Genomic DNA, 20,386 nt, shown 5'->3' with positions numbered 1-20,386 from the left:
GAATTGAACGGTGTAGTACACCAAATAAAGTACAGCAGTGACTAAGTTAAGTCTTAGGGGAGATAGCATGGCGGGGTACGGCAAGTAGGGGTTGTAGGAGTAGAGGATCACATTGGAGGTACAATATGCCGTAACCCGTGCAGTTGTGGCCCATGTTGTGTTTCATAAAACTTCACAATGCGTTACGACAATAGGTGAATATGCAGAGGAGAGAACACATGAGATTATAAGAGAATGCAAATGTCAGGCGTGGTAAAGTACCACAATGAATCGAGTAACGGGTACATGGCAGGCTGGCTCAACCCACATCCACAGGGTCACCATCCCGGCCAGGGACGGGCATGTGGGCCTCAATAAATTTCACAGCCTCCTCAGGGACCGTGAAAAAGTACAGTTTATTACGGTGGGTGAGCTTCAGCCTTGCAGGGAACAACATGGCATATTCAACTTTCCTCTCTGAGCATTTTTTTCACACCATTAAATTGTCTGCGCTCCATTTGAACGCTGACAGAGAAGTCTGGAAAGATGCGAATAACCTGGGAATCAAGTCTCAGTTCCCCTTTTTCTCGGGCAAGCCGCAGAATATGGTCTCTATCTCTGAAGCTGAGAACCTTGGCAATAATTGGTCTGGGGAAGTCGCCCGGCTTGGGGCGCGGGGCCAGTGAGCGATGGGCGCGCTCAATAGTAAAGAAGGGGTAGAGTTGGGGATCGCCCAGGAGGTCTCTCAGAAGGGTCTCGACTGCAAGTTCCATTTTGCCTTTAAGGGCTGTCTCGGGAACCCCCACAATACGGATGTTATTCCTGCGGGATCTAGATTCTAAATCGTCCACTTTGCCTTGACCTGTTTCATATCTCGCACCAAGTCAGAGACCGTGTCTTGGAGCACGTGTACCTCGCCCTCAGTGGCCCCGATTCTGGTCTCGGCCTCCACCAGCCTAGTGCCATGCTGATCCAATTTCGTACGTAGTGAGGCTACATTGGCGTTAATATCGTCTAATTTTTCATGAAATGACGCAAAGTTTTTGGCCATAGACTCCACGAGTGTCGTGAGGTCCGGCTGAGGGGAACAGGAGGATGCATCCGGGTCGTCTTGGAGAAGAGCAGCCACAGCCTGGTCTTGCTTGGCGAGCGATTTGGCGAACGTATCCATTGCCCCAGCCCTGTTGGCCCCACGTGCTTTGCCAGACATCTTTGAAAGCGCTTGAGTAGGCAGAGAGTGCGTTGTAGAAGGACAGCAATAGGGCCCAGGGGGTTTGAAGAGGGACTGGGCCCTTAATCAGCGATGAGTCAGGAGCACTCCCACCCGGCGTGCTTTAGGGCTGTGGGCCCACTCTGTGAGGGAAGCGAGGTGTTCCAGCGGCAGTGCGGCCTGGGAGCCACGAAGCCCAGGCAGAGGGAGCAGATAATGGAGGGCAGCGTAGTCAGGGGCGCCTGGTGCACCAGGGCTCAGCAAGCATGTGCGCAGACAGGATGGCGTCAACATCAGGTGAGCGATCGCAGGGGAAGCCGGTGTGCGTGGGGGGCCACTATCCCTAGTGGAACGGGACAGGCGCAGGATCAGGGAGACACAGACGGGCTCAGTGCGCTGCAAACCGCTCCCCCAACCTCCTCACCTCGGGACCCCGCGGGGCGAAGTGCAGATGACCATCCGGGTGGTGGCAGGCCTCCCACCTGTAGCTGTGGATCCAGGAGCGGGGGCCCAGTTAATTGCAGGAGCAAGAAGGCGAGGAGGCTCTGGCACGGCAGGGATGACAGGATGTTGTCTGTGCGGGGGGCGACTCCAGCAGCACCCGCTATGTTCGAAGCAAAGTCGCCCGTTCGGGGGCCGGCGCCGTCACCGCCACCCCCGATCGGGAGCGGGCTAGTGGGAGAAGGCGCGCTGACAGGCCAAGATCCGAGGCGCACCCTCGCGGGGAGAGCGGGGGTGCGGAAAGCAGCGCCTCTCGGCTGCACACAGAGGATAAGTCCAGGGCGGTAGGGCGGTGAGGGGGGAACCTCCGTGCCTCAGGTGGCCGCACGCCACGCCGGCAGATGGAGAAGCCAGGCGGCCGGCCGCCGCTGTAAAGTGATCCCTTGGAGGGCGATGGGGGCTATGGGCCGCAGAGGATTAGCGCGGCCCAGAGGCCTTAGCCGGCGGTAAAACAGTCTCCAAGCACCGATTTCGCCCCAAAACAGGGCAGGATGATGTGGAGGCGACGGGCAGCAGAGTGCTCAGGGTCTCAGCAGCAATAAGTTTGTGGAACCGCTGATTGAGGCGGATTTGGAGCTAACGGGCCACGGAGCGTCAAGGCTAAGCGGCCATCTTGCTGGCTGCTCAACAGCACCCCCCGTGTTCCATCATTTTTATCCTGCAGTTATGTGATCATTTGTGAACTAGATAAGTTGTTGTAAAATGGCTGAACAATACATGTTTTTGAAGTACAGTTGATACCTAATTGTATCAGTTACATAATTAATTGTATGCCGGATTCAAATAGGTCCATTAATTGACTTATAAGGTGGGTTAGAGACAGGAGGATGGAATGTCAGTTAACACTAAGTATTGAATTAGTTTGAAGCATAAACAGACTGGACAATTAAATGCACAGGAAAAAGATTAGGAAACAGGGAGTTATGTAATAGGAGGAAAGACCTGGTTAACTCTTCGCAGAATACACTGATCCTGCAGTATATCTAGTGTGTGTATTTGCATTACTAGTTGGTAATGGTTATTTATTTGGCAATAATGACCCTTTAAAGTAAAAACATCATCTCTGTGAAAACTAAGTTAGGTGAACGGATACCGCAATGTTACTAACAATTCTATAAACTCATTTCAGCAGCTAGCGGTACAATTCTTTTAACTTCTCTCCCAGGGCAAAACGTGGTGCTGTCCTTTGAAAGCACAAGGTAGGTTAAGGAGTTCTGAGAAAGTTGCCTATAGTAGGCCTGCATTTTTTGAGTAAGGAAATTTGAAAGGAATGATGTTATCTGAGTTTTGTAAAAATATGTTTTTTAAAGGAACTGAGGTGAAACATGATACATTTCCGAAATGTGCACACATTTTGTTTATGAACATTTGTCTGCATCATCTGAAAATGTCCCTTATTAGAACGCTTCATCTGCCTCTTAAAGCAACAGCAGCCTTTTAAATCATCAAAAATAATGCTTTTTTCTGAGGTCAGATAATTGAGCACCTCACTGGATCTTGGTTAAATTCATAACTAAAGTTGTTTGCTCTTATATATGGGGTCTTCATAGCCGAAGCAGCAGTTTCTCTGAACCAAACGTTCGTACCTCCAATAACACGTTGCACCTTGTTTATGGGCATAAGTAGACTCAATGCTCATCCTTTAACTGCCATTGTCCATATCCTTGTGACAAATAGTTTATTAGAGAGAGAGAGGCTGACAGGCAGGGTCTAACCGTGGAGCTGTGAGAAAGTGAAATGGGACCTATTTGCAAGAAGCTAGTGGTAGAAGCATAGGAAAAGGCCTTTTCCAGGCCTTTCTATAACTTCCAATGCATTTTTGCATGCCTTGCTGTGCTTTGATCTTCTATCCTGCTTCAGGTTTGTCTGCTCATAAAGGTCTCTGACTGCTTGCTCCCTTTTATTAACCCACTCAAATTCTATATTCCAACACAAAATACACATATCAACTAAGCCACCCAAACATAGCAATCAAACACCCCTCACAACAGACATCAAACATCAGAACATTACAGCTCTAGAACCAACTTACATACCATACCCAAAGCCAATTCATCTCAGCACCATGGGAACACAAGGCTCCCCTTCAGACACAAATGCCTCTATGCTGTTGATACGGAACACCTAGAAACTGACCGCCACGCAGACCCCAGGGTACTTTCGGTCTGCATGCATCAACAAAACGGAAAAGCTGTACAGTATGTTCCTCTCTCTCTCCACTAACCTCACACATCCCCCTCTCTTTCAGATCTGCGAGAGCACATGGAGATCCTGCAAATTGCAGCAGAGGACACACTGCTCATTTAAGACAGCTACCAGCAGTCCTGAAACACATTCACCCTAGCCTCAGGTCCTCTGCTTTGGCTTGAGGCCTAACTTGACTCATCCTGTATAAAGCAACAATTGCATCCAAACAGGGGCCTCCTTACTTCTGTCTTTGAGAGGAGCTAGATGGAGCAAGTCTGGCGGCTGAAATGAACAGGCTTATCTTTGACTTCTGCAGCTCCTCACCCTCTACGGCTCCACACAATCCTTTCTGGTTCATAGCTGAGGTTTGGTTCTATGTTTTGCTCCCACCTCTGCTCAAGACAAAATTCGGTCAAACCCCTTGACTCAGCCTTCAGGGTCTGCCAGTCCAAAGAGGGGGGTGAGATCTACAAGTCACTAACCCCACTCCCAGCCTGTGAAAGACCACAACAGGGGAGGAGTTCAGGATCTTCTATGCTTCTGGAGGGCTGCAATTGTAGCAGCCCAGGCAATCATTTAGGCCCAGCATTTGAGCCCTTGCTCCTCTGCCTCGCATATGAACTGCATATGTAGTGGGGGTGGCTCAGAAGAACATTCCCCACTTAACATCCACAGCTCATTCACTATGCCCATGAGGGTGGCAGGCTTGTTAGGCTGCATGTCACCCATGAACTTTATAAGGAGTGGCCAAGCTTGTTATTTGAGTTGGATGGGCATGGCCCCATGTTCCCCAATGGACTAGTTGCAACTGTGCTCTAACCTTGTGTCCTAACAAACCTCGGGTGACTGGTATTTGTTCTTAATAAAGAAATTCAAATAAAGTTGTTGAAAAACGACAGACCAACTCTGTGATCCTTCATTTTGGGTTCCACAGACACCACGCCACTTAAAATGCACTGACCAACACCTAACTGACCCTTGCTCACTACCTGTTAGTATTTAAGGGATCAGCCTCTGATATTCAGATCTGCCTCTGATATTCCCTCCAGTGAAACTTCTGGCTCTTGCATGGTGGTGGAAACTACATGGTGTTCTTGCCAGACTGATGCAGGATACACTATTCAGAACTTAAATATGCATTATGGAAAATTGTATTTTCAGTTGCTATTACATCATTTTGGCAAATGAATGAGATATAAGAATTTTTAGCAGAGGAAACTTTCATACATTTCCGGCCTATTAAGTGGCCATTGAGGATTCATCTATGGTTTCTACCTAAGATTGTTAAAGAGATTTATGTGAATATTATTTTAGGATCATTTCATGGAGGCCTAGAGCGTTTCAAACCCTGGGTGTTGAGTACTATAGTACACAAACAAACCAGCTATTTGTTCCTTGGGCGTTAGTCAAACGCTATTACTAGGATGGTACGGTGCAATACATTTGCAGACACAAGAGCAAAAAGGAAATTGGTTTATCATGGCCGGTTCTGAAATAAACCTTTACACTGAGGTTTACCAGTTGGTGTTTTGGGTCATTTAGTGGAATTGCATAAGATAACCCCTCTCATGGTTAGACTAAAGACTGAGAGCCTTATGTCGAATTAAAGTGAAAACTTCAGAGGCCTGCACCAGAACTTTGAACTGGCGCTGGCTCTGTTAAACCTTTATATTTCTGATTTGGAAGTGGCTCTTACTCGAGTTAATGCTTTCCTGCCAGAATTGGGTCAGTCCTTTGTTAATTGGTGTTTGTATGCTGATGATTTAGTGATCTTTGATTGTACCTCCATTGGGTTTATAGACGTCTTTGACTGATTTAAATAGCTACATGGGGACTAATTTATTTATTTATTGGTCATTTGTTAGGCGCTAATGATCTAAAGATTAGCAAGAGTAAAAGAACGGTCATGGTTTTTGCAAAATTCCCAAACTATAAAAACATTTCTTGGTCTTTAGACAAGGAAAATGTTGATGTTGTACACCAGTTGAAATTATTAAGTTATATCTTATGGAATAAGCAATCTAATAAGGGTTTTAAAAACATTTATATGCAGGAGGAACAATGCTCTTTTGATCAAAAAAGAATGTTCACTAGATAAATTGGATTTGATGGGAAGCAGTGATCTTCTTACAAAGGGGTGAGTTTGAGGGACATTCTGAACAGGTTGTGGAGGGCAGTAAATATAACAGTCACCGGGGACAAAACATTCACCGGGGACAATACATAAGTGGACATAAATAGATTAAGGACAGCCAACATTGGACGTTTTTAAGTGCAGGTAGGCGTTAGGGCTAGCTGTGCTAGGGATCTGACCAAGATGGTTTAAGTATTAGACTGGAGGCAGAGGAAGTGAGGGACCGATGGAGGTTGGAGGCAAATGATAAAAAAAAATTGCTAGCAGGCAGATGAGAGGTACATTAAGAGGGTATCTCAGAGGTGAGGAGGTAGGCTTTTAGTTTTGTACAAATCTGTGTGGACTGTTTCTTGGCTATCCGGTGAAATGGAATTTCATGAAAGTGCAGCAAGAAGAGAGAAAGAGCGAAGCGAGAGGATGCACATGGAGGGCGAGGAGCCACAAGGGTAGTTGAGGAGGCAGAGCAGAGATTACGAGAAGGCTTGTAGAGTTGGATAGAGGAGGATAGATACTGTGGATAGATTTGTGAACCAGGAGAAGCAATTTAAATCTGGCCCTGCTTTGCATTGTCAGACATCCAGCATGGTGATAAGAGGAGTAGGTATGAAGTGAGGGCGTTCAGTGAGTCCTGATAGCAAAGTTAATGATCTTGTCAAGAGGAAAGCATAGTTGGAGAGACTAAAGAGGATGCTGTCACAGTAGTCCAGTTTAGATAAGATAAGAGTGGTTAAGAGATGCTTGGCGATGTTGAAAAGAATGTGTGCCTGATTTCCTGAGGCAAGCTGCTGTTCCAGTTTTGGAGATGAAAGTAGAGAATGTGTGAGAAGGGTAATTGATGATGCTGGGATTTCTAGCTGAAGAAGAGTAGGGGAGAGTGTCAGGTGGGAACTGCATAGGCAGAGGAAGACATGAGAGAGGGATTTTGACTGAGAGGGAGAGCATCTCTGTTTTGGTAGAGTTTAACATCAGAGAGTGTGAAGCCATTCACTATAAAATGGCAGCGAGACAGTTGGACATTTAGTAGAGAGATCAGATCAGAGGAGAGTTCAGGAAAAGAGAAGACAATCTGGGTGTAGTTTGTGAAGAGTTGGTACGAAAACCCTATGGAGGCGATTAGTGCCCTAAGAGCAGAGGTGCAGAGTGTAAAGAAGAGCAGACCCAAGACAAAGCCTTGTGGAACACCAACAGTTAGAGGAGTGAGTTCAGAGGTGTTGTAGCTCCAGGAGCCAGAGAATTCGGGAGGTGCAAGGTAGGATTCAGTCCAGGCAAGGGCTTGATCCTAAATTCCAAGAAGAAAGAGTTTTAAGAAGATCAGAGTGATCAACAGTGTCAAAGGCAGCAGACACATCAAGGAGAATTAGGATAGAGGATAGGTTGGAGTGCTTAGCAGAGGCTATTGAGCTGGACCCATTCATGGGACCAGTTTCGGTGGAGTGACGGGAGCGGAAACCTACTTGTAGGGAGTCTTGAAGGTTGTGGATGTCTAAGAAATTGCTAAGACGGTTGAACATAACCCTTTTGAGCACTTTAGAGTAGTACAGAAGAAAAGACATAGGAAAAATGTTAGCTGGTAGGTTCGGGTCAGCCCCATGCTTTTTAAGTGGAGGAATGACTGTGGCTGTTTTGAAAACAGAGGGAAAGCAAGCTGAGTCAAAGAACAGGTTGAGTTCAGCGAGGTGAGAGGCCACTAAAAGGGCAATAGGCTTCACTAGCTGCAGAGCAATTGGGTCTGATTGGGCACAAGAGGGGGTAGCCTTCATCAGTAGACATAGGACTTTGTCAGTATTAGTGTGACTAAAGTGGGAGATGGAGGCAGAGGATGATGGTTGAGTAGGCGTAGTGTAAAATGTAGGAGGGAAATGTTTGCAGCAAAGTATTCAGCTAGATCATTAGCTGTGAAAGTGGAGTTGATAGTCATAGACTTAGGAAGAGTGAGGAGTTTGTTTGGGGTGTCCTGTAGCTGGCAAGAATGGTTGGAGTGACAGTCAATGGGCGTTAGATAGAATTCCCTTTTCGCTCTATCAAGCGTGGAATTGAGAGACTTTAGGGCAGAGAGGTAGAGTTGCAGGACATCATGCAAATAGCTATGCTTCCATTTTCGCAGCAGCTGACGCACATCTGTGCGGAGAGAGTTACTTTTAAAACCAAAGCCAATATGCCTACAAATCCGTTGCTGGGGTTTTATCAAAGATATGGTAATTTTTTGTTTCTATCGGGAATACGACATTATAAAATGAAGGCATTGTCCCCCTTATTGTACAGAGCTGAGATCTTTACGATTAAGGATTCTCAGGTTTGGTATCAAATTGGGGGTATCTTTTGGCGTAAGGTTTTGCACCTACCAGGTTGTGTAGCGATATCTGCAATTTGTTGGGAATTAACTCTTATTGCGCTAGTCAATAGTAAAGTGGAAACCTCTCTCTATTTGCAAAAATGATGGACCTTCCGGCCTGCTCATTATTTATTGATCTTAATAGGCTAGTAGGTGACACCAAATGGCATAGGTTAAACGTGTGGGTGAAGAAATGTTATTTTATAATAACTAGTTTGGAGCTCAGTAGCAAAGTATTGGGGTCCAGTCCGTTACAGGTAAAAGGAAACTACAGAGATCCGATTCGGTGAATGCAAAAGCAAATAGTACAAAATATCAGTTACACATTTTCACGGCTATGCAAAGAAACTGGATGTGCTTCCTAACTATCTATAAAAAATCTCCATCCCTCTGACGAGCTCAGTACATGAGAATCTGTTTTCATTTCTTTCCAACATTAAACGTCCTAAGCCCTAGGATGAAACGCTATGTAAAGAAGCAAACCTGTAGGATATGTGTGAATTTTCTGGAAGGTTTGTCTGTACGAAAGAGTCCATCTCGGGTCCAGAGTTTTGGCGAACAATTTTAAATGGTACCCAGTTATCTTTCATTTTAGCGCTGGTATGTTTTCCAATGTATGTGTTTTCTTATGGTATATTGGAAATAAATTCTAACGTATTATGTTTTTAATAGTGGTTCTCTAGGATGTGGTGATTATTTTGATATGTGCAAGGTTTGTTTAAAAACAAAAGCACAATAAATACATTTTTTTAAAAGAATTGCCAGAGTGCTAATTCATTCCATGATGGGAACTGTAGCAGCAACAGTGTTCTTGCCAAATACACTGCCAAGCCAGTTGAGAAGCTGCTATCTGGAAGTCTCCATGGATATTTTAAAAACACTGCGGTATAGACATTAATCAACAAACTATGTTGTGGTCGGCCAAGCAGGTCTGGGAAAATCTCTTAAAATAGAGACAACCTTGACAACCTGCCTCCAAGATATTTGGATATTGCTTGCCACTCTGTTTATGCAAAAATACTTGTGAATCTATAAAAGATCCAGTGCTGCAGAAAATAAGACTACTTGCCTGTGAATGTAGTTCTCTTGGATTGGTATGCAATTTCACTTATCGTTTTCCATGGTGTAATTTCTACACTAGCCAATTAACACTGGCACATAAAGTTGAAGCCCTGTGAGCCGGGTACGAGGATGTTACTGAGCATGTTTTTGTCTGTTAATACATTTCTGTTTATTCCGGAGGTTCTTTGCTTTGGTCCTGTCCTCTTCCTCAGAAAGACTAACTGCCACTTCTTGCATGTTTTATTTTGTCAGTTTACATGAATTGGTGAAGCATGAAAATAATGGTTTGGTGTTTACAGATTCAAAGGAACTTGCTGGACAGCTGAAAGTAAGCATTTTTTGAATTACCGTTATGTATTCTTTTGTCACAGCCCTGTTCTGTTTTTTGTTTCATTAATCTGCTTTACTGCCCATTTGAGGCAAGAGAATATTTGAGTTCAATTTATTTTGCTTGGTTTGTAATCTGAATTGATGGATTTTACGTAAAACAAATGTAATGTTGGTGAAAATATGTGATATTTTATTTCAAACCTCATCTGTTTATTTTCCAGAAAATTTGTTATTAGCTTTTTAACTGTGGCATATATTCATTACAGAGAATTGTACTCTTGGTGGTGTGATTACAAAACATAAACATGCTGCTATTCCCTTAGTGCTCCTCTATGCCTTACTCGCACAGTTAAGCTTCACTTGAATCTGCCATATTGCTCTGCCTCAAACAAGCCTTACCCTGCGTAGTTGTGCTCATGCCTTAACCAAATGCACCCCAGGTAAGCTGCAAGAAGCAGCCCACTTCATAGAGTGCTCACTTCCTACGTATTTCCGTTCTGAATTACAGACGCGAGGCTCAGAACACTGCCTGGCTCAGCGAGAAAGCTTCAATGTGTGGAATTAGCAACATTAAGCAGGCCAGGCACTGCCCGAGTCCTATGAGAACCCCATAGTCTGTACGAGATACTGAAAACTTGCTGAAAACGTATCAAAATAAGCCTCCTCCATGTTACAAGGTGTGCCCACCCTGGCATGAGAAGGTAGTTGAAGCTTATACATGTTATATTGTCATCGAAAATTGTCTGGCATGCCCCGTCCATAGCCAATTGTGTAAGTTGAAGGTATAAAAGCAATGTGATCTTGGGAAGGGAGGTTGCTGTTCTGTGTTCCATCCACACATTGTGATTAGGGTGTTTTTGTGGCATCCTGTCCTGTTGCTGACTGTTTGCGTCTTTGCTGAATGCCATTGAGACTCTTGCCAGTTTTCAGCCGATTGAATTATTGCTGGCTGGTGAATTTCCAAGACAAACTGGTGCAGTGGACTTGAGAAATCCTGCTGCGCTTCAGCGAAAACCCAGGGGTCGCCAGACATGACTTCCAGTGAGTGATGCCAGAGGGCCCATGATAAGATGGTTTGTCTGAAGTGAGGGATCGCTGGCAGGTGCACCTGGGGATGCAGAGTAGCCGCTGAAGAAGAACCGACGATATTTGGGTTGGTGAGCGCTGTTAATTGCGTAGATATATGCATGGTGCTTATTTTATGTCATTCTGTGTTGTCTCTGGTAACAGTGTGGGAATAATTAGCTTTGGTAGCAAGGAACTAGGAGGCAAGGTACCCTGCCTATTTAACATCTTTTTTTAAAAACTTTTCTCACACATTACTGGGGCGGGAGGGTATTGATGTAGACCTCCTCGCACGCTTGGGTCCAGGTGAGGGCCCTCATCCACATCTCAAACGAAGGGGGGGATCGGCCCTTCCAACATTGTAATATGCATTTTTTTGGCTATTATGGTGGCAACGTTCAGAAACCTAGATATTTTCCTCAACACAGGGCTATCCCACAGGCCGAACAGTATAGCTAGGGGTTCTGAAGGGATAGGGGACGCTGTGATATCTGAGAGAGCTTCAATTATGGCCTTCCAGTATGGGCCCAGGGCATCGCAGGACCAGAACATATGAGTGTGATCTGCAGCAGGAGACCCGCACTTGGGGCAGGTGCGGGCCTGGGTGTGTGCAAACCTGTCCAGTCTTTGAGGCGTGTAATATAGTCTATTAAGGAGCTTGTATTGCATGCACCTATGTCTGGCATTCAGAGAGGTGGTTCGAGTGTGTATGCACATTTTCCCCCACATTGCGTCAGTGATGGGAAGGCCCAGTTCCTCACTCCACGTATCTCGCGCCTTGACTGGCACATCTGTGGGGTCAGCCATCAACAATTTGTACAGCGCAGACACCATCCCCCTAGCACCAGCCGAGTTGGATATGTAATGGATCTCAGGTGAGTCTGGGAGCTCATCTGGTTATGAGGGCCACCAGGCGCGGTACACCGCCCTCTGGCTGTAGTATTGTAGTAGTTCCAACGCAGTACCCAGGTGTCCGGGGCGCCACGTCTGTGGAGTGATAAACTTCCCGTCGGGGTAAAAGTCGGTCAGGGCCCGGTAGCCCAGGTCATGCCAGTGTTTCATTAAGAGGTTATCATGTGTAGGGCTGAGGCCCGGGAACTGACAGATGGGCAGCCATTTATAGTACGGGTGGTGGTCGGGTTGTGTCCGCAAGATATATTTCCAGGACCTGACAGTGGTCGCTACAGGGTCTGCCGGGGCGTCAGCGTGATACGTGTGATGGAGAATGAGGGAGAGGGTGTTAACACTCTCGCTTGCTAGTTTCTCGAGCTTCACATGCAGGGGGGGGGGTCGGAGAACGTGTACCAGTATGTGGCATGTTGGGCCTGTGCGGCTGTCCAGTATTTAGCAAAATCGGGGGCGGTGAAAACCCCGTTACCATAGGGAAGAGTCATGTGTTGCCATTTCGTACGAACCGCGCCCGAGTGCCTTAAAAATTGGGCACATGCAGCATGTAGGTTCCTGAAATATCGCTTTCCGGGCCAGATCGGCACATTAGTGAAGACGTAGAGAAATGTAGGGACCATAAGCATTTTGATTAGAGATAGTCTACCCGACAGAGAGAGTGGGAGACTGCGCCATTTCAACATTTGAGCCTCAGCAAGCTGCGCCACAGCCCCGTAGTTGTCAGCCAACAGTGAATCTTTAGGGAGGGACACCTGCACTCCAAGGTATCTGATGCCCCTCGGTGACCATCGGAGGGGGAATTCGCAGGGCGGTTGTGTAGTGGTCGGGGTGAGCGGGAAGATTTCAGATTTGGAATAGTTTATGGTGAAGCCCGAGAAAGTGCCAATTTTGGTTATGTCTCTAAATATCAGGTCTAGGTGGGCAGCCGGGTCTCTAATATATAGGAGCACGTCGTCGGCATATAGAGAAATGATCTCGGGAGTATCACAGAGACGTATACCTTTACGCGTATGTTTGTCCCGAACGTTATCAGCCATGGGCTCTATAGCGAGCGCAAAGAGTATCAGAGAAAACGGGCAGCCCTGACGGGTACCTCTGTGGAGAGCAAAGGGGGCCGAGGCCCTGGAGTTGACTAGGACTCTGGCTGCGGGGCTTGTGTAGAGAAGTTTGATGTACGACCTCATGCGTGGGCCAATTCCCATTTTGTGGAGCACCGGCCACATGTATTGCCAGGACACCGTATCAAATGCCTTCTGGGCATCGAGGGTGACCGCCACGGCCTGTGCGTTGGGGTCAATTCTAGCCAGAACATTGAATAGGCGACGGATATTAAGGGCAGTGGATCTGCCGGGCACAAAGCCAGTCTGGTCGGGGTGGACTAAGTGGGGCATAATGGGGAGAAACCTATTGGCAATGATCTTGGCAAATATTTTTGTGTCAGTGTTGATCAGGGAAAGGGGCCTATAGGACCCACATTCGTCCAATGGTTTACCTGGCTTGGGTAATACAGTTATAAGCGCCTCACGCATGGATTGGGGTAGGATGTTTAACTCTAAGGATTCGTTCCACACCTCCAGGAGTCTGGGTGCCAGAATGGCTACATGCTCCCGATAAAACTCCGAGGTGAGGCCGTCCGAGCCTGGTGCTTTGCCCCTAGGGCAGTTCGAGATGACCGTGGTTATCTCATCGAGGTTGATAGGGGCTTCAAGTAGGTCGCTGGTCGTGCAGGAGAGGAGGGTCATGGGGATTTGATCTAGCAGGGCGTCGGTGTCCTGCAGGCTGTGTTCTTGCTGGGGGCCATACAGGGTCGTTTAGAACGCGGTGAATGTCCCAAGGATATCATGGTCGGACCAGCACATGGTGCCTCCTGTGTCTTTGACGCAATCAATGCGGTTCCTGCCCCCTCAGTTCGGACCAGTCTGGACAGTGTCCTATCCGGCCTATCCCCCTCACCATACTTCCTGGCCGCCACGGGACGGGTGAAGTACCGAACTTCTCGTAGGGCATGAGACTCGAATGTTTCTAATTCCGCTCTGATCTGTGCCAGTGTGGTCGGGGACGGGGCGGTGGCATATGCCCTCTCAAGCTCTTAATTTCGCTTCTGACTGTTGCAAGCTATTTTTTATGGCTTTAAGGACCCCAGCCTCTCTAGATATGCACATCCCTCTGATGAAGACCTTGAATGCCTCCCAGCGGACTCCATCGGAGGTGTCATGCCTGTTGTTGCACTCAAAGAAGGTGTTGATGTCAGCTAGAATATCAGCTTTAAAGACTATGTCTAGCAGGACCTCCGACTTAAATCTCCAAGAGGAGCGAGGGGGCTGGTCGTGTCCCAGTGTTATCTGAAGTGTTACCGGTGAGTGGTCCGATAGTGTGCGCGGTAATATCTTGGTCTCTATGACCCTGCCCATCATGCAACTCGATATGAGGAAAAGGTCGATCCTGGAGAGGCGATCCAACGTGGATAGGGCCACATCCTAGCCCAACGGGGGCCAGTCAATAAAAGGAACAAAGTAAAAGTGAAAGCAAACATTGCAACTGCAACGGGGGGGCGCTGGTGCCGTGCGGCCGGCATTTGTGGCTTGATGTGGGGCAGCAGATGTTGTCCCGAATGTGTTGCTGCGGTAAACGGGTATCACAGACAGCCTCTGAGACCAGAGAGTACCCTCTGGCAGGTTGACATCGCAGGAGAGAGTAGGGCACAGGGATAGCTCCAGGAACCAAGTGGGGGAGAAGGCAAAGTAATCAGTTTAGGAGCTAGCCTGTGGCCCGCATACACATGGCAAGAGGCCGCAGTTACTCAGTGGACACGGTGGGATTGCCATCAACACATCGAAAGTCATGGATCCGTGGAAATTTTGTAACATCGTGGGCTGTGCAGTCTGGCGCGTGGTCGCCTTGCTACCCAGGAAGAGGTATATGTAATTCAATGAACTTCACTGCTTCGTTGGGGACAGTGAAGAAGAAGATCTTGCCATCATGGGTAATCTTTAGCCGTGCCGGGAACAGGATGGTATAGGGGACGTTGCGCTCCCTGAGCAGCTTCTTGATGCCTAAGAAGTGGTGCCTCTCCTACTGCACCGCCAGCGAGAAGTCCAGGAAGATTCTAACGGTATGGGCCTCAAATCACAGGTCTCCCATTTCCCGCGACAGGCGGAGGATGAGATCTCTGACGCGGTAGTTGAGTACCTTGAGTGCCTTGGCGATAATGGGTCTGGGGATGTCACCGGGTGTGGGGCGCGGTGACAGGGCCCGATGAGCCCGCTCCACTGTGAAATACGGTGAGAGGGCAGGGTCATCCAGCAGGTCTTTGAAGAGTTTCTCCACTGCGTCCTCCATCTGCCCCTTAAGGGCATTCTCAGGGACCCCGATGATGCGCAAGTTGTTCCTACGGGAGCGCGACTCCACATCGTCACATTTCGCCTTGACACTTCATGTCACGCGTTAGGGAGGCCACAGTGTCCTGGAGCGCGTTAATGCCATCTTCGTTCACCGAGATCCTATTTTCAGCCTCAGTGATCCTCGATCCTGCCTGGTCTACTCTAATATGGCTAAGAGTGATGTAGGAATCCCCCACTTCTTTAGTTTACTCCATAGCAGATTCCAGTTTTACAAGATCAAATGCTTTTGAAACGTCTATAAGTGCAACATACATTTGAATCGGTAGGCTATTCACATTGTTACCTGTACCATCCTTGATCACTGACAATATAAGGCCATTAAGCGTGGTCGATTGGCCCTTCCTAAATCCACTTTGATTCCTTGGTAGAATATTTTTATCCCTAATCCATGACTCCAACTTCTCCAGTATTAAAGCCCAGAACATTTTCTGGAGTAAAGCGCTATATAAACTCAATAAACATAAACTATCACAGTGCAAGAGTGCAATTGGCCGATAATTGTTAGGATCAGACTGATTGCCCTTCTTGAAGATAGGTACAATTATGGACTCTTTCCATGTCATAGGTGTAGAACATGTGACAAGAACATCATTAAACAAATATGTCAGTACCAAGGGCCAAGTGTCCATTTAGAATTAAGAATACAATTTGTAAGTCCATTAGGTCCTTGGGCATTTGAATTGGATGATTTTATTATCGATAGCCTTAAGTCCTCCTAATCAAAGTACATTTTCCAGGGGCCGCACCTAGTCCCACCCATAAATTATCTTGGCTCGTTGCACATTTCAGCCCAATATTCCCACCTTTGACCTTCCCCTACTGAGTTACTTCTATCTGCCTAGCTGTATCCAAGTTAATCAGGGACCAGACATTTCTAGTGTTGCTCTCCATGAGAGCTAACATCATCTTTTCACCACCCTCCTGGATTAACAGACATTTCTGGTTCCACAGCCAGTTCTTATAGGCTCTTATAAAGGCCTTCCTGCTTTTACATTAGGTTTCAGCATCCAGTGCCTCCAGTCGTAGTGCTGCAAGGTCTGCCCTATATTTTTTCTTGCGCTCCCATATTAAGTCATTGAATACATGTACATGAGGAAACCTATTTTTCGTTTTCTTTTTCTCTGTTTCACTCTCCCAAATGAACTCTTTTAACAATGTAATGGTACACTTCCTATGTATGTATTCACTCCCAGCACCCTTAATCAAGACTTCTAACTTTCTTGTTAAGTTGGCTCCATTGCGGGTAAACTTTCTGAGTTTGTTCTACTTATGACACGCTCGATGGTTTGAATTTTAGCATATAATTCAAGTGTGGCAAAAAGTATGTTATAATTGCTCAAATATGTGGTGATTATCTCAAATCTGTTACACCATTTATACAATGAACAAGATAATATTAGGTAATCAATGTTAGACGTTTGATTGCCCCTTTTCCAGGTTGCCTTTTTTGCCAGATCCCCCTTCAAATTCCTGTTGACTACCAGCAAGTCCCAGTCTTCCAACAGCTGGGTCCATTTCTCACACGCTACACCAACAGTGTTGCTAGGTATTTCAAAGTCACCAATATAATCTGTGTTTAAGTGAACTGCTAATATTACATGGCAGTCCTCGGTAAGACACCAATCCTCCACACACCCTTCAATGTGCTTTATAAAGTCAGTAATCCCCACTTCCCGTTCATTCCAATATACATTTATGATCAGGAGCCTTTGGTAACATCCCTCCATTTTATAATTGGCCTTAATGACTAAAATCCCAGGGAAAGATTTCGAGATTATCTCTATAGAGTTAAATGTAGCACTTCAAAAAGCACACAACAAACCAACCTGTCATCCAACACCAGGGTAACGCGCCAGTTGTTGAATTATTTTGAAGCCATCTATCCAGATAGAATTCACGAACCATGTTTCTTGTAGTAAGACTAGGTCCCCCATCGAGAATATTTTGTTTTCACTTTCATGTTTCATGAAGCTGTTTTAGCCTCTTGTATTCTAGACAAACAACTCTCAGCGGCCCTCTTGTCAAGATCCCCTTCCTCAAACAGTTCCTTCCCCAAATCACTTTTTAGCACTTGAAGTACCTCAGCCCAGTTCCCCTGCAACTCTATTATGGAGAGATTTCTTAGTTTTTCTTTTAATGACAATACCTGTGAGGATTCTCCTCCTTTCAGATCATTCATGGCCTCTTTCCGATTCAGTTCACCACTATGTTCACTTGCTTTTAGGATATCTTTGATTTCCTTCCTTTCTTGATAGACCATGCATCCCAGATCTAACAATGCTTCTCTTGCTTCCAAGATTGTTTTCCCTACAAACATAGATTTTAGATGTCTAAGTCCGTCCTAAGTCCGTCCTTTTTTCATACGGAAAGCTCATGACCTTGATATTATCTGAAGAAATAATCTTCAATTCAGGCAAAGCCTGTAGCAATTTTAGAACGTTTCTTCGATTCATTATCCGGTTTGAATTCATCTTAGGTCTTAGTTCCATATACAGCTTAAATATCTCTGAATCTTGCAGCTTTGACCCTCCAAACTTTTTACCCTCTTGTTCAAATCGGGCCTTTTTATTCATTGTATCTTTTACTGCAGGCAAAGATGGATGAGCTTCCTTCATATTAAAAAGCTCCATTAGACGCTCTCTGTCCCTCTCCTCTGTGGCCCCTCTTTCGAGCAGCATAGGGGGGCCATTCACTTCATGGTCTGTACTCGCCCCCCCTCCTTTCAAGCTTCCCTTTGAGTTAAGCCCTGAGCTTGTCTTACTATTAGTCAGAGACTTTGCTGGGGGTTCCCTCGAGGTCAGTCGTTTCTCTGATTTTTTTTAAAGATAGCTTTCCAGGTTCTAATCTCTTTTTTTCTTTCTATCCAACTCCTCCAGTCTGGCCTGCGATAGGTTGATTGGGCCTGGCATGTCTAGTACTTGAGTCTTACCTGACGGGCTAGACATGTAAAATCTATGTTCTATATTTCCATCACTATCCTTTGGAAGCTTTTTCTGATTTTCATCTGTACTATTCCTGGGAGTTTTTAGACATGACATATGGCAGACAGTTGTTTTTTTAGTTTTTCTACTGTCCAGCGCATTGGTTGGTACTCTTATCCCCTTTACTGTTAGGTCAATGTAGTCATGACTCCCTATATCCGTTTGCGGGCCTTTGGTCTTTTGCGTCTTACCCTCTTCTTAGTTTGTGCCTTCGCCCTCTTTCCTAACAGAATCTTGTTCCAGTAATCTACCTGTGCACATTGTGTCAGCCAGTGCGTTTCTTACATATTTACTGAAATCCAGGCAAAGCTTATTTTCCCTGGCCTTTTTTGATTGTTTCTTCCCCTGTCCCTCCCGTTCATTCTGTTTCTCCTGCTGGAGTTCCTCTTTTTCCTCATGTGTTATGTATATTATCTACCTCATTTTTTTGGTGTGAATTTTCGTGTCAGCCCTCCCTTGTTTTATTGTTCACTAGGCCTTCTGTTTCTGTGTGTTTATCTCAAGTAATTCTTTGCTCACCATTTGTATGTTTCAACATTAGCGAAGACAGTATATCTGCTTTTACATTTAATTCACAGAGGATGAATGTATGTGCTTTTACTTCATCTTTAATATTGTCATAAAGTTCCACCGATGCGCCAAGATCTGTAATTGAGCGCTGAAACAGATGGTGAAGATAGCTTAATCTGGTCATCTGCCTCCCTTAGAATATGATGCAGATGCCTTGTATTCACTTTATCTGTTTTGCTCACACTCATACTGTTAATCTTTTCGATCAGTAGCTGTGATGGAGAGCCTTTTACCAAATCAGAGACTTCATAGAAGGACTCTGACTCTTGATACCTTTGTTGAGAGGCATATGTAACTCCACATTCAGTCTGATGGGACTCAATATCTGCCTCTCCTTTGCTATTTACCAACTCCCCAGTGCATATGCCCGCCCCCTCCAAAATGATAATGTCTGTAATGTCTCCAGGGAACCCAGTGATGGCAGATGTAGATTTTGCCAATCCTCTGAGATCTGTACTAGAGCCTATTTGTTTATAGTACTCACTGGTTTTAGGATCCGTACCTACTGTAACATTCAGTTGGGGCTTCAGATTCGGGGCAGTATTCCTCTTCACTCCCCCTTTGATTGTGTAATCAACACATGCACTAGTAGTAGCAATACAATAAGCCTGCTTTTCCTGATGATCGTTTAGCGTTTTGTCTGGCATTCGTAAATTACAGCAGATTGAACTAAACAATTCCTCCTCCGTGATTTTTTTGTGCAAGCTCATTTGAGCTTTAGCAGCATATTCAACTGTGCGTAATTGGTCTTCTGCTTCCTTACTCGGTGTACGGCTACGTGATGTTTTGGGAGTTACTTGTGTTTGCAGCAGTACTTCCAGGAGAGAGGGTGTCTGTTGTTTCCTCGTTATTGGTGGCATATTTTTGCAGTTAGTCTCCCAAAAACAGAATAAAGGTGGTCCTCCAAGTCAGCTTTTACAAATTTTGAAAATTTAACAAAACGTTGCTTAATTTCAAAATCTTACCACACCCCTAAGCAGTCAGCAAGGTGAGTTCAAAGGTTCTCCCTGTCAACAGGCACTCACTCACTGCACCGGGTATGCACTTTACAATAAGCTGGTAAAGTGAATAGTGTCATGTAATCTTAAACCCACCTTAACTATCCTTAACAACAATGAATAGCATCAGGTATTCTTAAAACATTTTGCCTCAACCAGGTTGTAAATACTTCCCAACTGTTAATCCTTAGCAGCTATCTGAGTGGTGTGATGGAAACAATTTGCCCTGCAATTGGTTGTAGACCTAAACCGAGCTCAAAGATGTGAGCGCGCAGTCACTCGAATGTGGTCCTAGACCGTTAGACATGCATACAAATAAAATGGTTGATTCAATACTGATTGACAATAACTGACCAGTATTTTCCCACACCAAGTTCAAAGCCATCCGCCCGCAGTCACTCGAGTGTTGTCTCAGGGCATGAGACAGTTTTGCAGGTAATGTAGCTGCTTCAATGCCAATCGTCAGCAATTGCTCAATGTTTCCCCAAACAGAGTTCACAGGCAATATACCTGCAGTCACTCGATTGAGGAACCACAGTAAAGGCACAGTAGCGCAGTTGGTTCCCTGATTACGTTTTCCCTAGTATAACCACAAACTGAATTTTTAACACTATTTAACCCAATTTAGGTGGGGATTGTACTTATAACTCGGGTGCAAGCAATTCTCCCTCAATCGATCACAAGCACTCATTTTTCCTATGCTTTCAATGTAGCTTGGCAATCCTTTTAT

General features: G+C 45.7%; 1 protein-coding gene across 2 annotated transcripts in view; it reads left to right on the top strand.

The window, feature by feature from the left end:
• Window positions 1–20,386, top strand: part of ALG1 (ALG1 chitobiosyldiphosphodolichol beta-mannosyltransferase) — a 2,244,281-nt gene that overhangs the window by 2,164,340 nt on the left and 59,555 nt on the right. For both annotated transcript variants that reach the window (XM_069646120.1, XM_069646119.1), the window contains one exon: window positions 9,658–9,733. In XM_069646120.1, the coding sequence (XP_069502221.1) occupies window positions 9,658–9,733 (76 nt within the window). The remainder of the gene's footprint in view (window positions 1–9,657; window positions 9,734–20,386) is intronic.

This window comes from Ambystoma mexicanum, chromosome 2p (genome assembly GCF_040938575.1).
Source record: "Ambystoma mexicanum isolate Mex_15411 chromosome 2p, UKY_AmexF1_1, whole genome shotgun sequence".
NCBI classification, from domain to species: Eukaryota; Metazoa; Chordata; class Amphibia; order Caudata; family Ambystomatidae; genus Ambystoma; species Ambystoma mexicanum.
Note: the sequence above shows the minus strand (reverse complement) of the source record. Positions and strands in the feature narration are given on the sequence as shown.